Source organism: Hippocampus guttulatus, chromosome 2 (assembly GCF_054856545.1).
Source record: "Hippocampus guttulatus isolate MCC_2025c chromosome 2, RoL_Hgut_1.0, whole genome shotgun sequence".
Lineage (NCBI taxonomy): Eukaryota > Metazoa > Chordata > Actinopteri > Syngnathiformes > Syngnathidae > Hippocampus > Hippocampus guttulatus.
This window is the reverse complement of record NC_141262.1, coordinates 18,020,242-18,037,013: the sequence shown is the minus strand read 5'-3', so window position 1 is coordinate 18,037,013 and position 16,772 is coordinate 18,020,242. Positions and strand designations below refer to the sequence as shown.

The following is a 16,772-nucleotide window of genomic DNA, read 5'->3' as shown; positions in this document are numbered from 1 at the left end:
CAATGCCAGGATAAAATTAATCACTGTGATTAATCACTGTGATTAATCACTGTGACCAAGAGTCCCACACAACAAAGGCCAGACTGTAAATCTACAACCAGGGCTTTTCCTTTTGTTGTTGTTGTTGTTGTTGTTTTCTCCTTTCCGAAGTGTTAATCAGGTCAACTGCTGCATTAGTCATTGGCACTTTATGATGACAGGAGGATCGGCGGCGCACACTCTAAGAAAAAAGTGCAAGGAGTGCGGGCTCAAAACAACAAAGCATGTTCGGATGGTTAGCATTTAACCAGCAATACACACGCATTCACGCATCAGCCTTGAGTTGTAACTCGAACTGCTCATCAGCTAAGTCATCAGGCTAACCACTCAAACATTGTGTGTGACCACACATGTAGGAGTCCACACACACACACACACACACACACGCACCACTACTATGGTATTTACTGATGCTTCACACATTTTGCTCAGAGATGATTAAGGCTGCTGAAATGTAAACAGCTAGGCGTTCTGCTTCTCTCTGACCAAGCGCACGCCTCAGCCGTGTGACATTTCCTCCAGATTTAGGGATTTATTAAATGTCAACACGCGACACGTCTTTCCCACGATGGGCCAAGTCGACAAGTCAGTCTTTGCCTACCTGTCGATGATGACCGGGTCTGATGGGGTCTCGTTCCTGTTCCCGCAGCTCTTCTTATCGCAGCATCGACTGTGGGGCGACAAGAGGGGTGTTAGAACGCGCAGCAGTGATGACACTGGGAAGGGGTGTGAGAAGGGTGAAGGGAGACTCCTTGGAAAGGTAAAGATGGAGCAGGAGCTGACTTTTCCTGGGTTTGTCTAGGTAAGACCAGGCTCAAGCCACTGTTGTACAGGTGGGATCAACAGGGTGCTTTCGACCACAGTTTGGAGGTGAGCGAAAGTGGTGCACTTGAGCCGGGCTGGATTTTGCGACGAACTTAAATCACAATCGGGAACTCAGGTTAGCTCCGTTTCTGTCAGACATCACACAAGCAGACATCTTGTCTTCTCAATTTTTCCTCCTCAGAGCTCGTCCCCTCCCTCTATCCCGCCTCGCTCTTTCTCTGCCTCAGAAGTGGGTCACAGAGAGGTCCCACCGGACCTGGGGAGTAGTGCATGCTGGGTAAAAGGGGGTTGCATACTGATGTGACGAGTCCTTTTTCCAATGACTTGACTGCAGCACAATGTAACGGTGTGTTGTCATGCCGCCCATCTCTTTCCACCTTCAAAAATACATCACATCTACCTTTTCTTCCCTCGCCCGCTCTGCACTGCGCCTGCATACATGCGTGTCGGCGTGTACCTGCATCTGACTACATGTGAGCATCTGCTCTCGTGGTGTATGACGGGAGATGGAGAAACACACAAAAGAGTGGCGCGAGGGGAATTGACCTTCCCCCTACTTTCTTGCATCCCCCAGGACAGGAGGCTTGGAGAGCCAGATCAGATTTCTGATCTCAGGCCATTTCCTGCAGCATATGAAAACAAGTGGTCTAAATTGCCTTGTGTGATAACCAGGAAGTGCCACGGGCCATTTATTTCCACGTGTAAGTCGACATGTATTTTTAGATGGCCATCGGCCGTGTGATGCCTTCATTGAAACACTGAGTGTGTTTGAGTGTGTGAATGTATTTTAATGTGCGGTCCGAGTGTGTCCTCGTCGGCACATAGCTCACTGTCAGGACGATGCAAACTGCATGTGTTACGCACACTAAGGAGGATGGGTTTGAGTAATGAGCTTTTCCTTGTCCTAATTAGCTGAACATGAGAAGGATACGCACACACACCCGCACGCTCACACACATTCTCACACCCCTACCAACTGAAATAGGCCAGGGCCAATCTTGCCAACCCACTTTGAAGAAAATGATAAGATTTCAACAGTAATTTAGCACTGCTCTTCATATCTTTGCCCTCTCTTTACTCCGGTAGAGACACTTTCAAAATGAAAAATAAATAAATAAAAAACAAGAAGGCCCATTGTGGACTAAAATAATGACATTTGCAGCAATGTGGGACTCAGCCTTACCTGCACATGATCTCGTGGGTCAGCAGAACCCGACACATCTCTGGATTTTTATCCTGGCCTTCATAGACGATCGCCTGGAGTTGAGCAAAAACAATACGGCTCTTTTAATTGGGTATTGTTTCATGTATGTGATCAAAGAACGATGCACACAAAAATATTCATGTCTTCACATAGGAAGCTTCTCCTCCTGAACACTCTGTTCTAACAACAAGGAAGAATGCATTTTTTGTGCCTATGTTGCATTGTGCCGTGTGCACACGCGTGTCAGTGTGCACACGTATGTTTTTGTGTGCTGTACAGTGAGCAGTTGGGCTGCCAGACTGGAGTATAGTGCACCATCTGCTCCCTATAGCTGGGTGTCCAAAATTGTAGTCTGGTTTCCCCTGCTACCTCACTCAGCATTCACTCTCGGGCCACGATCAACACGCGCGCTCACACGCACAAAGGCACACGGTAAACAATAAACACACACAAGCATCAACTCAAAATAAACTGTAATGCCTCTCCTTGAATGTAAATTCCATTCAACACCAGTGTCACCTGATATCAAACCGAAAAGGTTAGCTTTACCAGTCTACTAATTCATCATAATTTTTTTTTTTAATTCCACACTTTTTGTGGCATATGTACATATCTTGCGGGGGTTTTTGGGTTTTTTTTATGTTTTGTTTTTGTTTTTTTGATTGGCAAAAAAGCACTCTGGGATAGAGTGTGTTCTGTTCCACATTGAGGAAATGAGGGTCAAGGTCTTCTAAGAGTGAGCTGGCATGTATCACTGTCTCTCCGCAACACTAACACACTAATACACTTCTTCGACATTCTCACACACACACACACACACACACACACACACACACACACACACACACACACACACACACACACACACACACATCTCACATGTACACGCAAATGCTTATAAAATGCAACATTCCAGTTACTGGCTGCTATAAGCGGCGGCTGGGTATAGGAGGACACATGTCCTCTACGTTCTTGGGCCTTCGTAAATGTATTCCACAGGTAAGACAGGTCGTTTATCACGCTGGCTGTGCAGTGCTGAAGTTGAGGGTCTCCGACACAGGGTGAGAGGGTGTAGGGGTTGTGGTGGGTCCAGAATTAAGACCAGTACAAGTACAGAATTGCTGCAAAGTTGAATCTGTGGCAGTATAGTATAACGGAAAATCTCACCTGTTTGGTCATGGAGTCAATTAGTCGCACATATAAGTCCTGTTCTGTCCTGATCCCTGCGAGACAATCAGGAAGTTCTTGTTTATGATTTAACATCCCAAGAGAATTAGCAACATCACATCGTTTCCTCCTTTGGGCACTTTAGAAAAGATGAGAAGTTTAAACTTTTAACCATAGGGTTTTTTTTAATACTTAAATTGAAAATGTGATGCATGTAACGTTTGATTAAAAAAACCACACGTTTCTTAAATGTAAAACATTTTAATCACAGGACCATGAAGCCTTCAAATTATGGGAAGGTAAAAAGATATAAAATTTCGTCTGTTTTTAATTCAAAAGAGTCATACTCAGAATATTATTCTTACAGTGTTTACAACAATTAAGATACACGTCATGGTTAAATTAACTTCTATCTCGTCATTCTCCAAAAGAAACACTTAAGAAGCTTTTTTTTTTTTTTTGTATTAGAACGTCATAAAATTGGACGGCTTTCGCTCTCAGCTTCAAGTGTTTAGAGTGTATCACTCACTCGATGCATTTGTTCTATCAAAATGCCGGAAAGGAAACTCACCGTTACTGTAGAGGAGCTGAAGTCTATAATGGATCCCATTGTTGGTCTTTTCTCCTGTCGTTTCCTACGAATAAAATATTAAATTAACTGGTATGGACATCCGTTTCAGTTTTTGTAATAAAAACAAATAAACAAAAACAAAGACTATATCATGACAAATCTCTCTTGCAAAGGCGTTTCTTTTCATTTTCTGTATTGATGTGATGTTTTTAATTATCATTTTAAAATATGAGACAATCGTAAATGTTCGTATGACACACCATAAAATGTTTCGTGAACATCATGTTGACGAGTACAAAGTGGTGTTTAGCATTTAAAAAAAACAACAACAAGCAAATAACAAATTTGAACCAACAACATTATCACTTCAATTTAAACGTTATGTCCGAGGTATATTTACATTTAATAAAAATTACTTCCATTTCGTTTTTCCTTAATTAAATGTGTTTTTTGGCAGCTCCGAAATGGGCAGTAAAATGTTTCCATATTATTCCTACGAACGCGTGCCCACTCGGGTTTTTATGCACTTTCAACTTTGCGAGCCTCACTGTTGAAACTCACACGAGCATAATTGTAACGACGTCTGCTGTGAAACTGCACACTTTATTTTCGGCAATAAATTAATTTGATTAAACGGGCCGGCTAACGGTACTCGGGCGTTCATGGTGAAATCCAAACCACCTCCTTTAGATATTTCTTTCAAAAAAATACATATATATACTGTATATATTTTAAATCTGTTGACTCGAAAAATGTTTGCACTCACCTTTTCCTTCTCCACAAAATCAACGAAGGTGGTTCTCTCGATCTCCACGGGCTGACCCTGTCGGTCGTACAGAGCCAGCACAAAGTGGAAGAAGTTGGATTTGCGCAGGTTGGAAGGGGGCTGCTTCTCAAAGTGTGCCCGGGCCAGACCCACTCCGCTGCGGACACGACAGGCAAAACATCAGCGCTGGGAGCCACCCTTACAATTCATTGCATATCAAAAAGCAAACGCGTCTTTTAAGGCTCACGCACATTCTCGCTTTTAAAAAAAACAACAAAAGCCAAACGATGTGCAAATGAATTAATTTTACGTTGAAGTCCAATTGTTGAGTTATTACCGAAGTATAAAAAAGAACTAAATCTGCTGAATTCAAAGACGCTGATTTTTTTTTTATTAGGCCTGCAGTCAATAACTACAATGTGAATTTTAACTGTTGGTCGTATTGAACACAAATCCCAAATAATTCATTTTAATACGGCTTAATTATTCCATGCGTGAGTTCCAGAAAAAAAAACGTCATCACTACAAAATTCAGGAGCAAAAGTTGACATTTCGAGCTCGCACGCCTAAAGTAGCATTTTCATGCTGAAATGCCGCCACGCCGCTTAAGTCCCGTTGGGCGTCAAGCGGATCTCGACTCATGAAGTCGCCAAGCCAGCCAGCGGTGGTTCAGGTGATCCAACAACTGCCTCCTCTGGGACCGCGTGCTGCCCCAAGTGGTACCGGCTCGTGGAGCTCAAAACGCCGCGGATGCGATCCCCCACCCCTCCTCTGCCGCCGCTTCATGTCCCGTCTCGCAGCAGCCCTCCTCCGGCTCACCTCTGGGCGGCTGTGTTGGCGTCCAGCACTCCGGCACCTTGCATCCATGTCCGAACCGCATTCATGCCGGCCACCATGGGCTCTTCTTTCATACTACTCCCACTCCTGTGGATGCTGTCGTGGATGCCGAACATCAAAACGCACCTTCACGCCGTCTCTCTCCCTCTCGCTCAGTCTCTCTCTCTCTTTCTCTCTCCACTGCTCCGTTTGAAGGCGCTGTCACCGTAGCCAAGTGTCGCGCGCTCTATTTCACTTTAGCGCTTCTCAAAGTCAACAAAAGATGCGACATGTGGAAGAAGCGAGAGGCTGTCAGTGTGCACCTCGTGTCAATGAGAGCGGAGGGTGGGAGTGGAGAGAGTGAACACAAGGCTGCGACACTCCCGCGGATCAAGGTGCAAGCTGACAAAAAAAAAAAACAAATGCAAAATGTCAGTTTTGGCAACAAACAGTCCACGCGAGGAAGAAACACCCAGGTGACATCACTCCTTCCCTCTGTTCCTTTATTCACTGAGTCTTCCCCGGCGCAAATTAGGAGGCAGTCCTCGGCGACAGCGAGTGCAGCTCCTCCGCAGCTCCAGCTCGCGTGGTTTGCGCTCTTTTCTTCCCAGAGGAATCACTTTAGACCTTCCGTGGCACGCCGAAGAGGAGTGGGCGAAGGGGGCGTGGCCTACAAGGAGAAAAGCAACGCCCCCCTCTCTCCAAACACGGTTAATAAGGCGGACAATCAGCTGTCCACCAGAGAGACCAGCCTGCCGCTTACACCCTATCCCCCCTCCTGCTCCAAGCTCCACCACTTGCAACGTCCCGCCCCATGCAGCCGCTTTAGTCAGAAACTGGGCACAGCGTGAACGTACGTGCCCACCGCGCGCCTGTGCAATGATTCCATGTGCGCGGGTTTGCATGTGACTAACTGTGGTCTGTGCACGTTTGAGTATAATATCAATAAAAACACGCCGCAGAATGCCTCAAATGGTGTTGAATCACACAAATCAAGCACATAGAATTTAGATTACGGACTGTAGAATCATAAATGTTCCAATTTCATCAAATTAACTCAAAAATTGATGGTAACTGGCATACTATATGCTGTAATGTGCATTAGTTATTTTTAATATACTCTTCAGGGTCTTAAATGGAAAGCAGAAGAACCGCATTAAAAACTGCATCTCCTCCCAAAAAGTTGCATGAATAATATGTCGTCATTAAAAAAACAAAAGGCAACAAAGCCGTTGTGCACATTTTTTCAGTTTCAATCCGACAGCGACAGAACAGAGAGCTTCGATTTGATGCGAGACATAAATCATTTGGGACCAAGCGGTGGATGCAACATGAATGTGAGGATTACAACTCATCTGTGCTTCGTCTTATAGTTGTCCCACTGTATCGCCACAAGCCAAGAAAGAAGTGCAGACACGGAATAACAAGAAAGAAATGCATCACACTTCATGTGCACATACTCTGTAGGAGGATTTGACTCTGGCCATACACAGACGCCCGAATGAGATCCCTGCAGCATATACTTTTGCTTTTAAAAAAATAATATAGGTTGACACTGTCCGAATAATCCTTCTGCATTAAGATTTACACCTCGACTACAGCAAATAAACACTGAACTGAGCGGAAAAGATGCGTTATTTTGGAAATTTTTGTATTAGATTTTCATAAAGAATTTGTACCTCATAAAATGCCAGTCAGTGCAACACACGAGAAAGTAAAGTCATTTAATAAATATATATATAGATATCTATATATCTACTGTATATATCTATCTATATATATATATATATATATATATATATATATATATATATATATATATATATGTGTGTGTGTGTGTGTGCGCACACATACACACACACACACACACACACACACGCTTAGCCCAAATATAAACTGTGCATTTCTATTGTATGCCTGTGTAATTAAATATAGCTAATGTTCGTGCCATTGATTATCAGAAATCCTTTTGATTGCTGTACATTGCTTAACTTGGAATGAATAATGGTTTGAACAGTGGGAAAAGATTTAGGAACAGCGTAAATTTGATTAGCAGCAGAATGAAAGCCCTCGAAACTATTTGTTCCGTCACAAAATGCTCATATGCTAATATTTCGTAATATTTTCCACTCTGAAGTCCAAAGAGTCCTAACAAGCAGCAATCATGTCTTCTTTTATCTGTTTATGTCTCCTGCTGTTGAAGGAGAAATGGGAGCGCTTCCCCGCGTGAATACACAATATTCTCAATGCTGTTAAAGAGCAGCAATACACACACACACACACACACACACACGCACGCACGCACGCGCGCGCGCACACACACACACACACACACACACACACACACACACACACACACAGACGCACACACGCACACACACAGTCGTTCAGAGTTATCCTTCAGCACATTTATTTGATTGTGGCTCGCCATGATCCGCCTGCCGAGAGAAGGCCCCACGGGTGGCTATATTTATATTCGCGCAGCTCTCTCTCTTTCTCTCTCTCTCTCTCACACACACACACACACACACACACACACACACACACACATAAACGCTTCGCCCAAATATCAGTGTATCGCCCTCCACAAACAGAGATGTCACTTGGGCCCTGGTGATCCCCAACACTGTGATCTTCTAACGCCGTGGCACCCACGCAGACATTAGGTTGGCAATACACACTGTGTCTCTTTGGCTGTTGAACAAAGCGTGTCGCAGAGTGTGTGAATGTGTGTGTGTGCGCGCGCATATGGGAAGGGCCATAAAAACATCTGCGTAAAAACTAATCTCCAAGGGGCTTAAGTGACCAGAAAGGAGTTGTGAGAGCGAACGGCTGCATCCACCGCCAGATGTTGTCGTATATCAAAAAGGTGGGGCTGATGATAATAATGGCCCGATTGAATTGAAGACTCGTAAAATGACCCGTTGTAAAACTCAGGCATATGTTTATAAGAGTGCCTATCGCGCCTCACAATATGCTCTCTTGTCGCCGTTAAAAGAGCCAAATATGCATCCTGCATGTAAGCGACTTGCAGATTAATGCAGTGTCTAATTGACTTAATAAGTGGAGTTAGAATACAGTCGAGTTGTGTATTTTGCATTGAATTGAAAATATAGAATGTATATATATGCATATTGTAATATTTAAAAAGTGTTTATTGAGTTTGAATATGCATGACAAAACCCCATCAAGCAGTCCACTTAGGTATTTGGTGCAATGTGACCATCTAGTGGCTGATAAGAGAAATTGCATGAAAACTCATCATTTGCGTCCTGTAAAGAATCCCGTTTTCTGAAATGCAGTTGGTGCACGGTAAACGACCCGCAAAAAAAAAAGAAAAAAAAGGCCACTTGCCCGATTTGCTTTGGGTCCGTTAACTTAATGAATAGGGTGAATAGATGTGGGAATTCCAAGGTCAATATGATGTGTCAAGTCAAGCCAAGTTAAGTCAGCTATTATTATCAAATATGCTCCTTGTGAAATCAAGAGAGCAACTTGTGCACACCATTGATCCTGTTTGGGGAAATCAGATGGGGGAAACTGGTGGAAATGATGCCTTTAACTTTTACTGTAAAGCACCAAGAACATAGTTACTACAGTGGGTGGTGGTGGTGGTGGGGGTGTCTTTCTAATCTTGTAAATCAGAAGGTAACCAAATGACTATTTTGTAACCCAAATAATGAACAATAGTATTTTGATAGTGAACAGAATCCGTGTAGAACTGTAAGGACAGGAATCTCCCTCATAAAGGCCACAATTTTATGCATTGCCCTTTTTTCTCTAAAAAGTGAAAGTTCCTTAACAAATACAGTACATCAATTTGTCAGAGGACTAATAAAAAAGATTCAAAATCATCGCCCAATTTAGGGTTTTCTAGAAGCATTAAGAACAGACACAATAATGTCATACATGCCACAGAGTGTAACACCATGATTTGGGTTTTTGCAGTTCACATTAATGCACGTCAGACCATCCTGATAGGCAGCTCAACATTATCTAACAGGTTATCGGTTACAGTAAAATATCGATGTATTTTATCATTTGCTTTGGATCGTAAACCCTTGACTCTCCCTTCTCTGAAGCTAAGATCCGACAGCCCTATATTCACGCTGTAGTAATTACTTATATACAGTAGGCTCCTTGTCAAAACTTTGGACACATGCTATCGAATGAGAAGGATGTATCCGGTTGTTTGACCAGTACTGTTTTTTACTTGGACCTTTTTCAAGCTTTAATGAAAAGACCAGCATCCATTTGACTGTGGAAAAGAATAACCACAGATGACAAATGTCCCACTAAAGGTCAAATAATTATCGCTTGAGGTGAGACATCTGAGACAGATCTCATCACTATTTCTTCACCTCTTCCGCTTTTCTAATCAGGGAAGTGATGGGAGAGCTCCCTGCTTCCTCTTTAGTGAGTGCTCTATTGTGTCATTTTATAATGTCGGTAGGGTGTGCTTTATTTGGGCTTTTCCCTCGTTGAATGAGGTCAGTACATCTGCTTTCACTTTATATGGAAACGAACATTGTTCAACACGTCATGATGAAATAAGTGTCTGTTTAATATAATGTTTTACCAACTTTTAATCTTTGATTCTGTATATTTCACTGTTCTGAGCTTCTCTCTCTCGCTCTCTTTCTCTCTCTCTACTATATACAATATATATACAGGTATATATATATATATATATATCCATCCATCCATTTTCCGAACCGCTTGATCCTCACTAGGGTCGCGGGGGGTGCTGGAGCCTATCCCAGCCATCTCCGGGCAGCAGGCGGGGGACACCCTGAATCAGTTGCCAGCCAATCGCAGGGCACACAGAGACGAACAACCATCCACGCCCACACTCACACCTAGGGACAATTTAGAGCGTCCAATCAGCCTGACATGCATGTTTTTTTGGAATGTGGGAGGAAACCGGAGCACCCGGAGAAAACCCACGCAGGCCCGGGGAGAACATGCAAACTCCACACAGGGAGGCCAGAGCTGGAATCGAACCCGGTACCTCTGCACTGTGAAGCCGACGTGCTAACCACTGGACTACCGGGCCGCCCTATATACAGTATATATATATATATATATATATATATATATATATATATATATATATATATATATATATATATATATATATATATATATATATACTGGTATATGAGATAGACTGGTTAGCATGTCCGCCACAGAGGTGCAGGGTTCGATTCTGGTTGCGGCCTTCCTGTCTGGAGTTGCATCTTCTTCCCGTGTCTGCGTGAGATTTCTCCTGGTACTCCGTTTTCCTCCTATATTCCAAAAACATGCATGACAGGCTGATTAAACACTCTAAATTGTCCCTAGGTGTGAGTGTGAGCGCGGATGGTTGCTCGTCTATGTGTGCCCTGCGATTGGCTGGCAACCGGTTCAGGGTGTCCCCCGCCTATTGCCCGAAGACAGCTGGGATAGGCTCCAGCACGCCCGAGACCCTTTGTGTGGGGTTTTGGCGTGGTGTCCCTGTGTCATTTTCGTAAGTCATTCACATATGACATTAAATGTAATGATTGAATTATGTCCATGAATTCTACACAACCAATTTTGTGACCATTGCTTCTTCAGTTCGGTTTGTCTCAATGGCTTATTTCAGTCTGTGTGTAATACTACTACCATTACTACGACTACTAATAATAAGCCGGCTCTATGGTTGACTGATTAGCATGTTCTCATCACAGTGCAGGGGTGCAGGTTTTGATTCTGATTCCGGCCTACCTGTGTGGAGTTTGTTCCTCCCTTATGAGGATAAGCGGATTAGAACATGGATGATGGATAATAATAATAATAATATTAATAATAAAAACAATAATAATAATATTAATAATAATAATAAGAAGAAATCTTTATTTGACAGCGGCAATGCAGTCAAACATAGTTACAAGACTCCAGCTAATGTGATGGATATAGAGTGTATTCTCAACTCCAGCCCTGAGTTAGGCTCCTCCACAACATCGCAGTAAAATATAAAATGTAAAAATACATCAATGTACTTTTTCACTCTGGCAAAAAAGCACAGGTATGTTTCCATCCAAGCAAATCTAGGAGACACAGGTATAAAACCAGTATCTTTGAGACTCACACCCCAATCACCAGACAGACAAACAGCCCAAACGTTCAATAGCTAGATAGCTAGCTAGATAGCCAGCACGTTAGCTAGATGGATGGATGGATGGATGGATGGATAGATAGATAGATAGATAGATAGATAGATAGATAGATAGATAGATAGATAGATAGATAGATAGATAGATAGATAGATAGATAGATAGATAGATAGATAGATAGATAGATGCTTAATATTTAACTGGTGGCCTGAGAGGTTAATTCTGAGAGGAAGTCTAAACTACTGTACATGTTTGTTTTGCCACTCAGTGCATAAAACACCACACAGTCCACATCCCTTTACAGAGAATATGCAATTTGTCAAAGGAATTTTCATCAAATGCCAATCTGGTCAATGTGGTTTGAAAATGAGGAAGAGAATGACAACCTGATGTCCATATACTACACATGAACGAGTGTTGTAACCTCCTCATCAGCAAACTCAAAGTGTACTGAAACTGGTCACAGGATGGGGAATATTAAGAATGATCGAGAGTCCTGTGAAAAACATTCTTTTATACAATCGGCCCTTCATGTACTGTATGAGAGACCCTACTTAAAAATCCTTGAGTCATCATTAATTTTTTGCTTTGACTTGCCAGCAAAAAATAGAGATAAAAACACTCAAAAGGTGGCAGTGACTTCAACTCTCTTCACAGCACCCAGCGATTTAACAGACGGTGATCAACCCTTCCAAAAAGAGGCTTCAAGTTGCTGGCCTTTCCCAGCTGAAGTTTACTGAAAAAAAACCCCCAAAAGCAAAACCCAACAATTTACACCGTTAATATTCAAAACAACCATAAAGCTTTGCCTGAAATAAATCCCTGTATCTTAATGCTAACAATCAGAATCAGAATCTGATTTATTGGCCAGGTATGTAAAACATAAGGAATTTTCCTTCCCAGTTACAACCGGTCGAGAGGAACATAAACAAAACAATGACCAACAGAGGAAGACAGAATGGGAAGCCTGGTAGGTCACGGTTTTAGCGCCAGATATCTGGGGTGTAAAAGGAAGGAGAAACAATAGAGAAGAAGGAGAACCCCCCCCCCCCCCCCCCCAAGAGACTACCGATCCCAACCATGAGCACCTCAATATCCTTTTGCGTTGTTTGATTCTCTTTGTTTTACGTTTAGTTTGACAGTAATCTTCAACTGGGAGTGACGTTAAAGAGCTGGAAACTTCTTTTTTGATGGATTGTTCATTACATCAAAGTGGTGCTTCTTATGAAGTGAGCTGAATTGATTTCACTGCCACCATACTGTTGCTCGTATCTGAAGTTTGCGCTTGCAAGATTCAGCAGAAAATTGTCCGAATGACTGTGCTAAAAAAAATTAATAATAATTCAGGCTATTTTCAACTCAACTTTATTTGTAGAGCATTTAAAAACGACCATCACTCCATACAAAGCAATAAATTAATAACATAAAAACATTAGACAATACATGGGTAAAACACAAAAACAAGTCTCATGCTGGGTCAATATAAGTACAACGTCACAGTGCTGTTTTTCTCATTAAAAACAAATTACATTCTTTTGTTGTTGTTGCTGTTTTTGGGAGCCTGGAATGGATCAATGGCATTTGAGGTCATTTCAATGATGCAAGTTGATTTCCGATACAGATATGAGCTACTTTTATCACTAAGGTGCAGGACTGCTTCAGCATTCATGAGGAAAACAACTTTCAATTACACATACAAGCAAGCATTTTATTCACCCCCCCAAAACAATATAATATATAATAAATACTGTTCCTACAGATGCCCAGATGCTCCTTCTCATCAACTGCATATGTTCTCAGCTGGTATGATTCCTCTGTTTGCTTTTTCGCTTCTTTCTCAGTCTGTGCTGGGAGAGAAAAAAATCAACACATTTTATCAATGATAATAATTATTCTGAATATATGAAAACAGAGAGAGTGTAGGATAACAATGTTTATCAACCCCCCGCCCCCCAAAAAACCCAAAACAAAACAAAACAACAGGGCGTTCAAATTCCCTTAAACAATGAATGAATGAAATGCTTACTGGTCACCATTCCTGCAATGATACTAACCTGAGGTGGCTCCAGTCACTCCATTGCGAGTTGCAGAGGGCATCCTTAGCTCGGACACAGACAGTCTTAAACTCGGACTTGACCTCAAATCGACAAGTGCTTGAGGAGTTCACCGTCACAGTCTGACCGAGATAAACAGTCACATTTTCAACTGACATACCTTGTGTGGTATCCACTCAAATATTTTGTGGCTACTTTGACCATTTTATTCATGACAGTGACAATGTGGACCTTACCTCCGCAGCGGTTAAGTCTTCGCAGGGGTTGTCACAGTTTTTACACCCGCGTGTACTCTGTGTAACCTGGAAAGTGAGTGGGAAGTAAGACGAAGGACTGCTCCAGGAACCTGGGTAAGTCACTTCTATCATCGATGCGTTGACTCTCCTGATCTTCACTTTGTCAGGCTTCACTGTATAAGGAAAAGCACAAAGAGGGAGAAAAGGATGAACACACGCATGAATGAACGGTAAACCCGCCGCATCAACAGCGAAAAATGTTGCTATCGCTGTTGCTCAAGTGACAAAACATGAACACACCGGGTACAATTTTTCCATTTTTTTTCTGAATACTTCAGCTCAACTCTTCACACCAACAAGAAAACCTCCCACCAAATTGAAATAAAATTTGCTAAAGCAAATCAGTCCTGCTTAACTTGTCAAACCTTTGTATAAATTCAATTTTTGCATCAAACAATAACACAAGCTGTCACGTTTGCTTTCTCTCTGCGCAAGGTAGGCTATGACCATTTAAGGTCACACACAGGGATTCATTTTTTTTTTACCTGTTTACTGTATGCACTGTACATCCAAACAAGCGTTTTTCGTGTCAAAACACCGCCGTCACACCCACCCGAGCAATTTCACTGAGAGATAAAGAGGTAAACCTCCATGTCTTCTTCTTCGGCCTCCTCTACTTCTGACTCTTCTCATTGTTCCTGCTCCGTCCATTGTACGCCATATCAACAGCCAGGGATTTACTGGGACCAAAATTTATGGTGGGGGTAGGGCTCGAGAGGGTGGAGTTCAAGTGTCACACACCGAAATTCCCGATGGCCACCACACTCCCACCGACAGCTTACCTGTGGCTTATTTCTAGCGCTCAGGCTGATGTCAAAGTGAACTCATGTCCTAAAAAAAAAAATTCTTGTGACAATGTCACCAGATTGTTGGCAGAATTGTGTCAATAAGAGCCATAAATGTGTAGGTGCCCCCCTCCCCCTCCCAAGGATTGTGTTGATCATTTCAAAATTGAGTTGAAAGCAGTGAGTTGTGTTTACGGTTCTGCAAAAAGTGTTGCTGGGCCATCAGAGTGTGTGCTACTGAATTTGAAATTCAAAATTAACCCTTTCATACACCCTGTAACCCAATAACATGATAGGCTGCTCACTGTAGTAACCGCTGTCCCTGAAGGCGTTAATCAGTGCCTGTGCTTTTAGTTTTTCAAACTTTGTGAGTAGTTTTTGCGATGGATATGAATAGTTTTAGAAATGGCGCTACAAGAATCGCTGCTAGAGGTTAGAAGACGACATATGTTGTTCTTGATCTGACTCACATTTAAATACGCATTTAACTAAGCAATTAGGATATTCTGATGTCAAATATACACTACAGCTGAATATAAACATGCCTTGCAGAGTGATTTAACCTGACCGACACTACATAAAAAATCTTGCGTCTGTAAAAGTAGGATCAACATAAAATGCTGCACTTGATTACAAAATCCTTCTGCTGAATGTGCTTCGAAATCAGTTGAAAAATGTGTCAAGGACAGCATTTTACCTTCCCATCCAGGGCAAGAGGTCTTGTAAGCAAAACGCAAACGTACCAATTTCAGACAAGTAGAAGTGTTTGGAGTAGCTCTCCACCAGGAAACGCTCCGTCTTAACGTAGACCGTCAAGAAGATACGGTGTTTCTCCTCTGCAAATGCGCAGTGCCGCTTGTCCACACAGGAGATCCCATCTCCGGTGCCTTCCACCGAGCAGCTGATTTGACCTTGACCAGAGGAGCACGTCCATCGTTGCCCACTGGCGTCCACAGAACACTCAACATCTCTGCCTCTGAACGAGCAGAACAGAAGAAGATTCAAGTTTTTTTTTTGTTGTTGTTTTTAATTTTCTGGACAAACGTGTCAACCATCATTGCGAACTACATTCATCGGTAAGTCAATCTGGCTGTTGTCTGGCTCTTCCTCTCAGCGCTGCAGTGAGCCCGAGGTGTGTGTTATTATTGGACAAATGACAGAGGAAACATGGTTGCAGTGTGTGCGCTTACCGTCCTGCTCTGATCATTGCTACTTTTCCAACGCGGGTCCTGTGCCAAGTCCAAGAGCATCGGAATGCTCCCTCGAAATTTTGGGTTGAGCACTTTAAATACTCCTCTACACATGAAGAGACGTAGCAACACAAATATTTCATGTGAGTTGAAATCCTGTTTGGAGATCTTAGATTATCGTGGTGGTTAAAAAAAGTGACTTACCCTGGTCAGTTTTCATCAGAATCTTCCTTCTGGTGGTGTCCTCTTGAATAAGGACGACAGTGTGATTGAGAAGAGATCCGTTTGTGCTGGAGCAGCTGTAGCGGCCTCCTCCTAAACTCTCCTCTAGCCGCACCAGGTATGAATTACCCCTCTGTTTCTCTTCTCTGCCGTTCTTCTTCCATAATATATCCTTGTCATCGCCATTCGTTAATCCCTCTGCCGAGTGCAGGCACTTGAGGGCTTGTTGACTCGGCGATCCGTTGACTTTCACAACTAAAACTAAAGTGAAAATAAACGCACACCGCAAAATAGTCAAGGAGAGGATCACTTGAACTTTCTGCTCCAAGCGTTTTCATGGTGATCAAACCTACCGTTAGGTTGAAGAGTCCAGGCGCTCAGAGGGTTTTGATAGCCCACATGAAGAAATGCACACATAAGGATGAAATCAATGAAATTCATCTGCAAGGAGAATTTATAGAAAAAATATATCATATGGACAGGCTGGCATGTTTTTTTCTTTTTCATAGCATGCCCTCTAATATATTTAATATCACAGCTTCTATGAATAAATAACTACAACACAATAACTCTAGTCCAACCGGTCATTGTCAATAGGAATAAAAATAGCACAGGCACTGATAAATTCTTACAGGCAAACAATTTTACTGTCTACCGGTATACGAATAAAGATCGCAAAGGTCTGTGCCGCATTTATTCA

General features: G+C 42.5%; 2 protein-coding genes across 4 annotated transcripts in view; both read right to left on the bottom strand.

Moving 5' to 3' along the window:
- LOC147208735 (transcription factor COE1) overlaps positions 1 to 6,101 on the bottom strand; it is a 63,993-nt gene extending 57,892 nt beyond the window's left edge. For 2 of the 3 annotated variants that reach the window (XM_086100122.1, XM_086100132.1), the window contains exons 1-6: positions 5,392 to 6,097; positions 4,573 to 4,729; positions 3,807 to 3,870; positions 3,236 to 3,291; positions 2,048 to 2,121; positions 641 to 709 (exon numbers count right to left, since the gene is read on the bottom strand). In XM_086100122.1, the coding sequence (XP_085956248.1) occupies positions 641 to 709; positions 2,048 to 2,121; positions 3,236 to 3,291; positions 3,807 to 3,870; positions 4,573 to 4,729; positions 5,392 to 5,525 (554 nt within the window). In that variant the 5' untranslated portion in view covers positions 5,526 to 6,097. Of the gene's footprint in view, positions 1 to 640; positions 710 to 2,047; positions 2,122 to 3,235; positions 3,292 to 3,806; positions 3,871 to 4,572; positions 4,730 to 5,391 lie in introns of all 3 variants that reach the window. The other variant, XM_086100139.1, reaches the window with a different exon arrangement.
- A 6,824-nt stretch (positions 6,102 to 12,925) lies between these two features.
- On the bottom strand, positions 12,926 to 16,513 carry il12ba (interleukin 12Ba). The gene is made up of 7 exons (XM_086105986.1): positions 16,426 to 16,513; positions 16,055 to 16,333; positions 15,851 to 15,956; positions 15,404 to 15,636; positions 13,816 to 13,988; positions 13,580 to 13,701; positions 12,926 to 13,372 (listed from the first exon to the last, which is right to left on the bottom strand). The coding sequence occupies exons 1-7, from the start codon at positions 16,511 to 16,513 to the stop codon at positions 13,363 to 13,365; spliced, it is 1,011 nt and encodes a 336-aa protein (XP_085962112.1). The 3' UTR covers positions 12,926 to 13,362.
- Between the last annotated feature and the right edge of the window lie 259 nt (positions 16,514 to 16,772).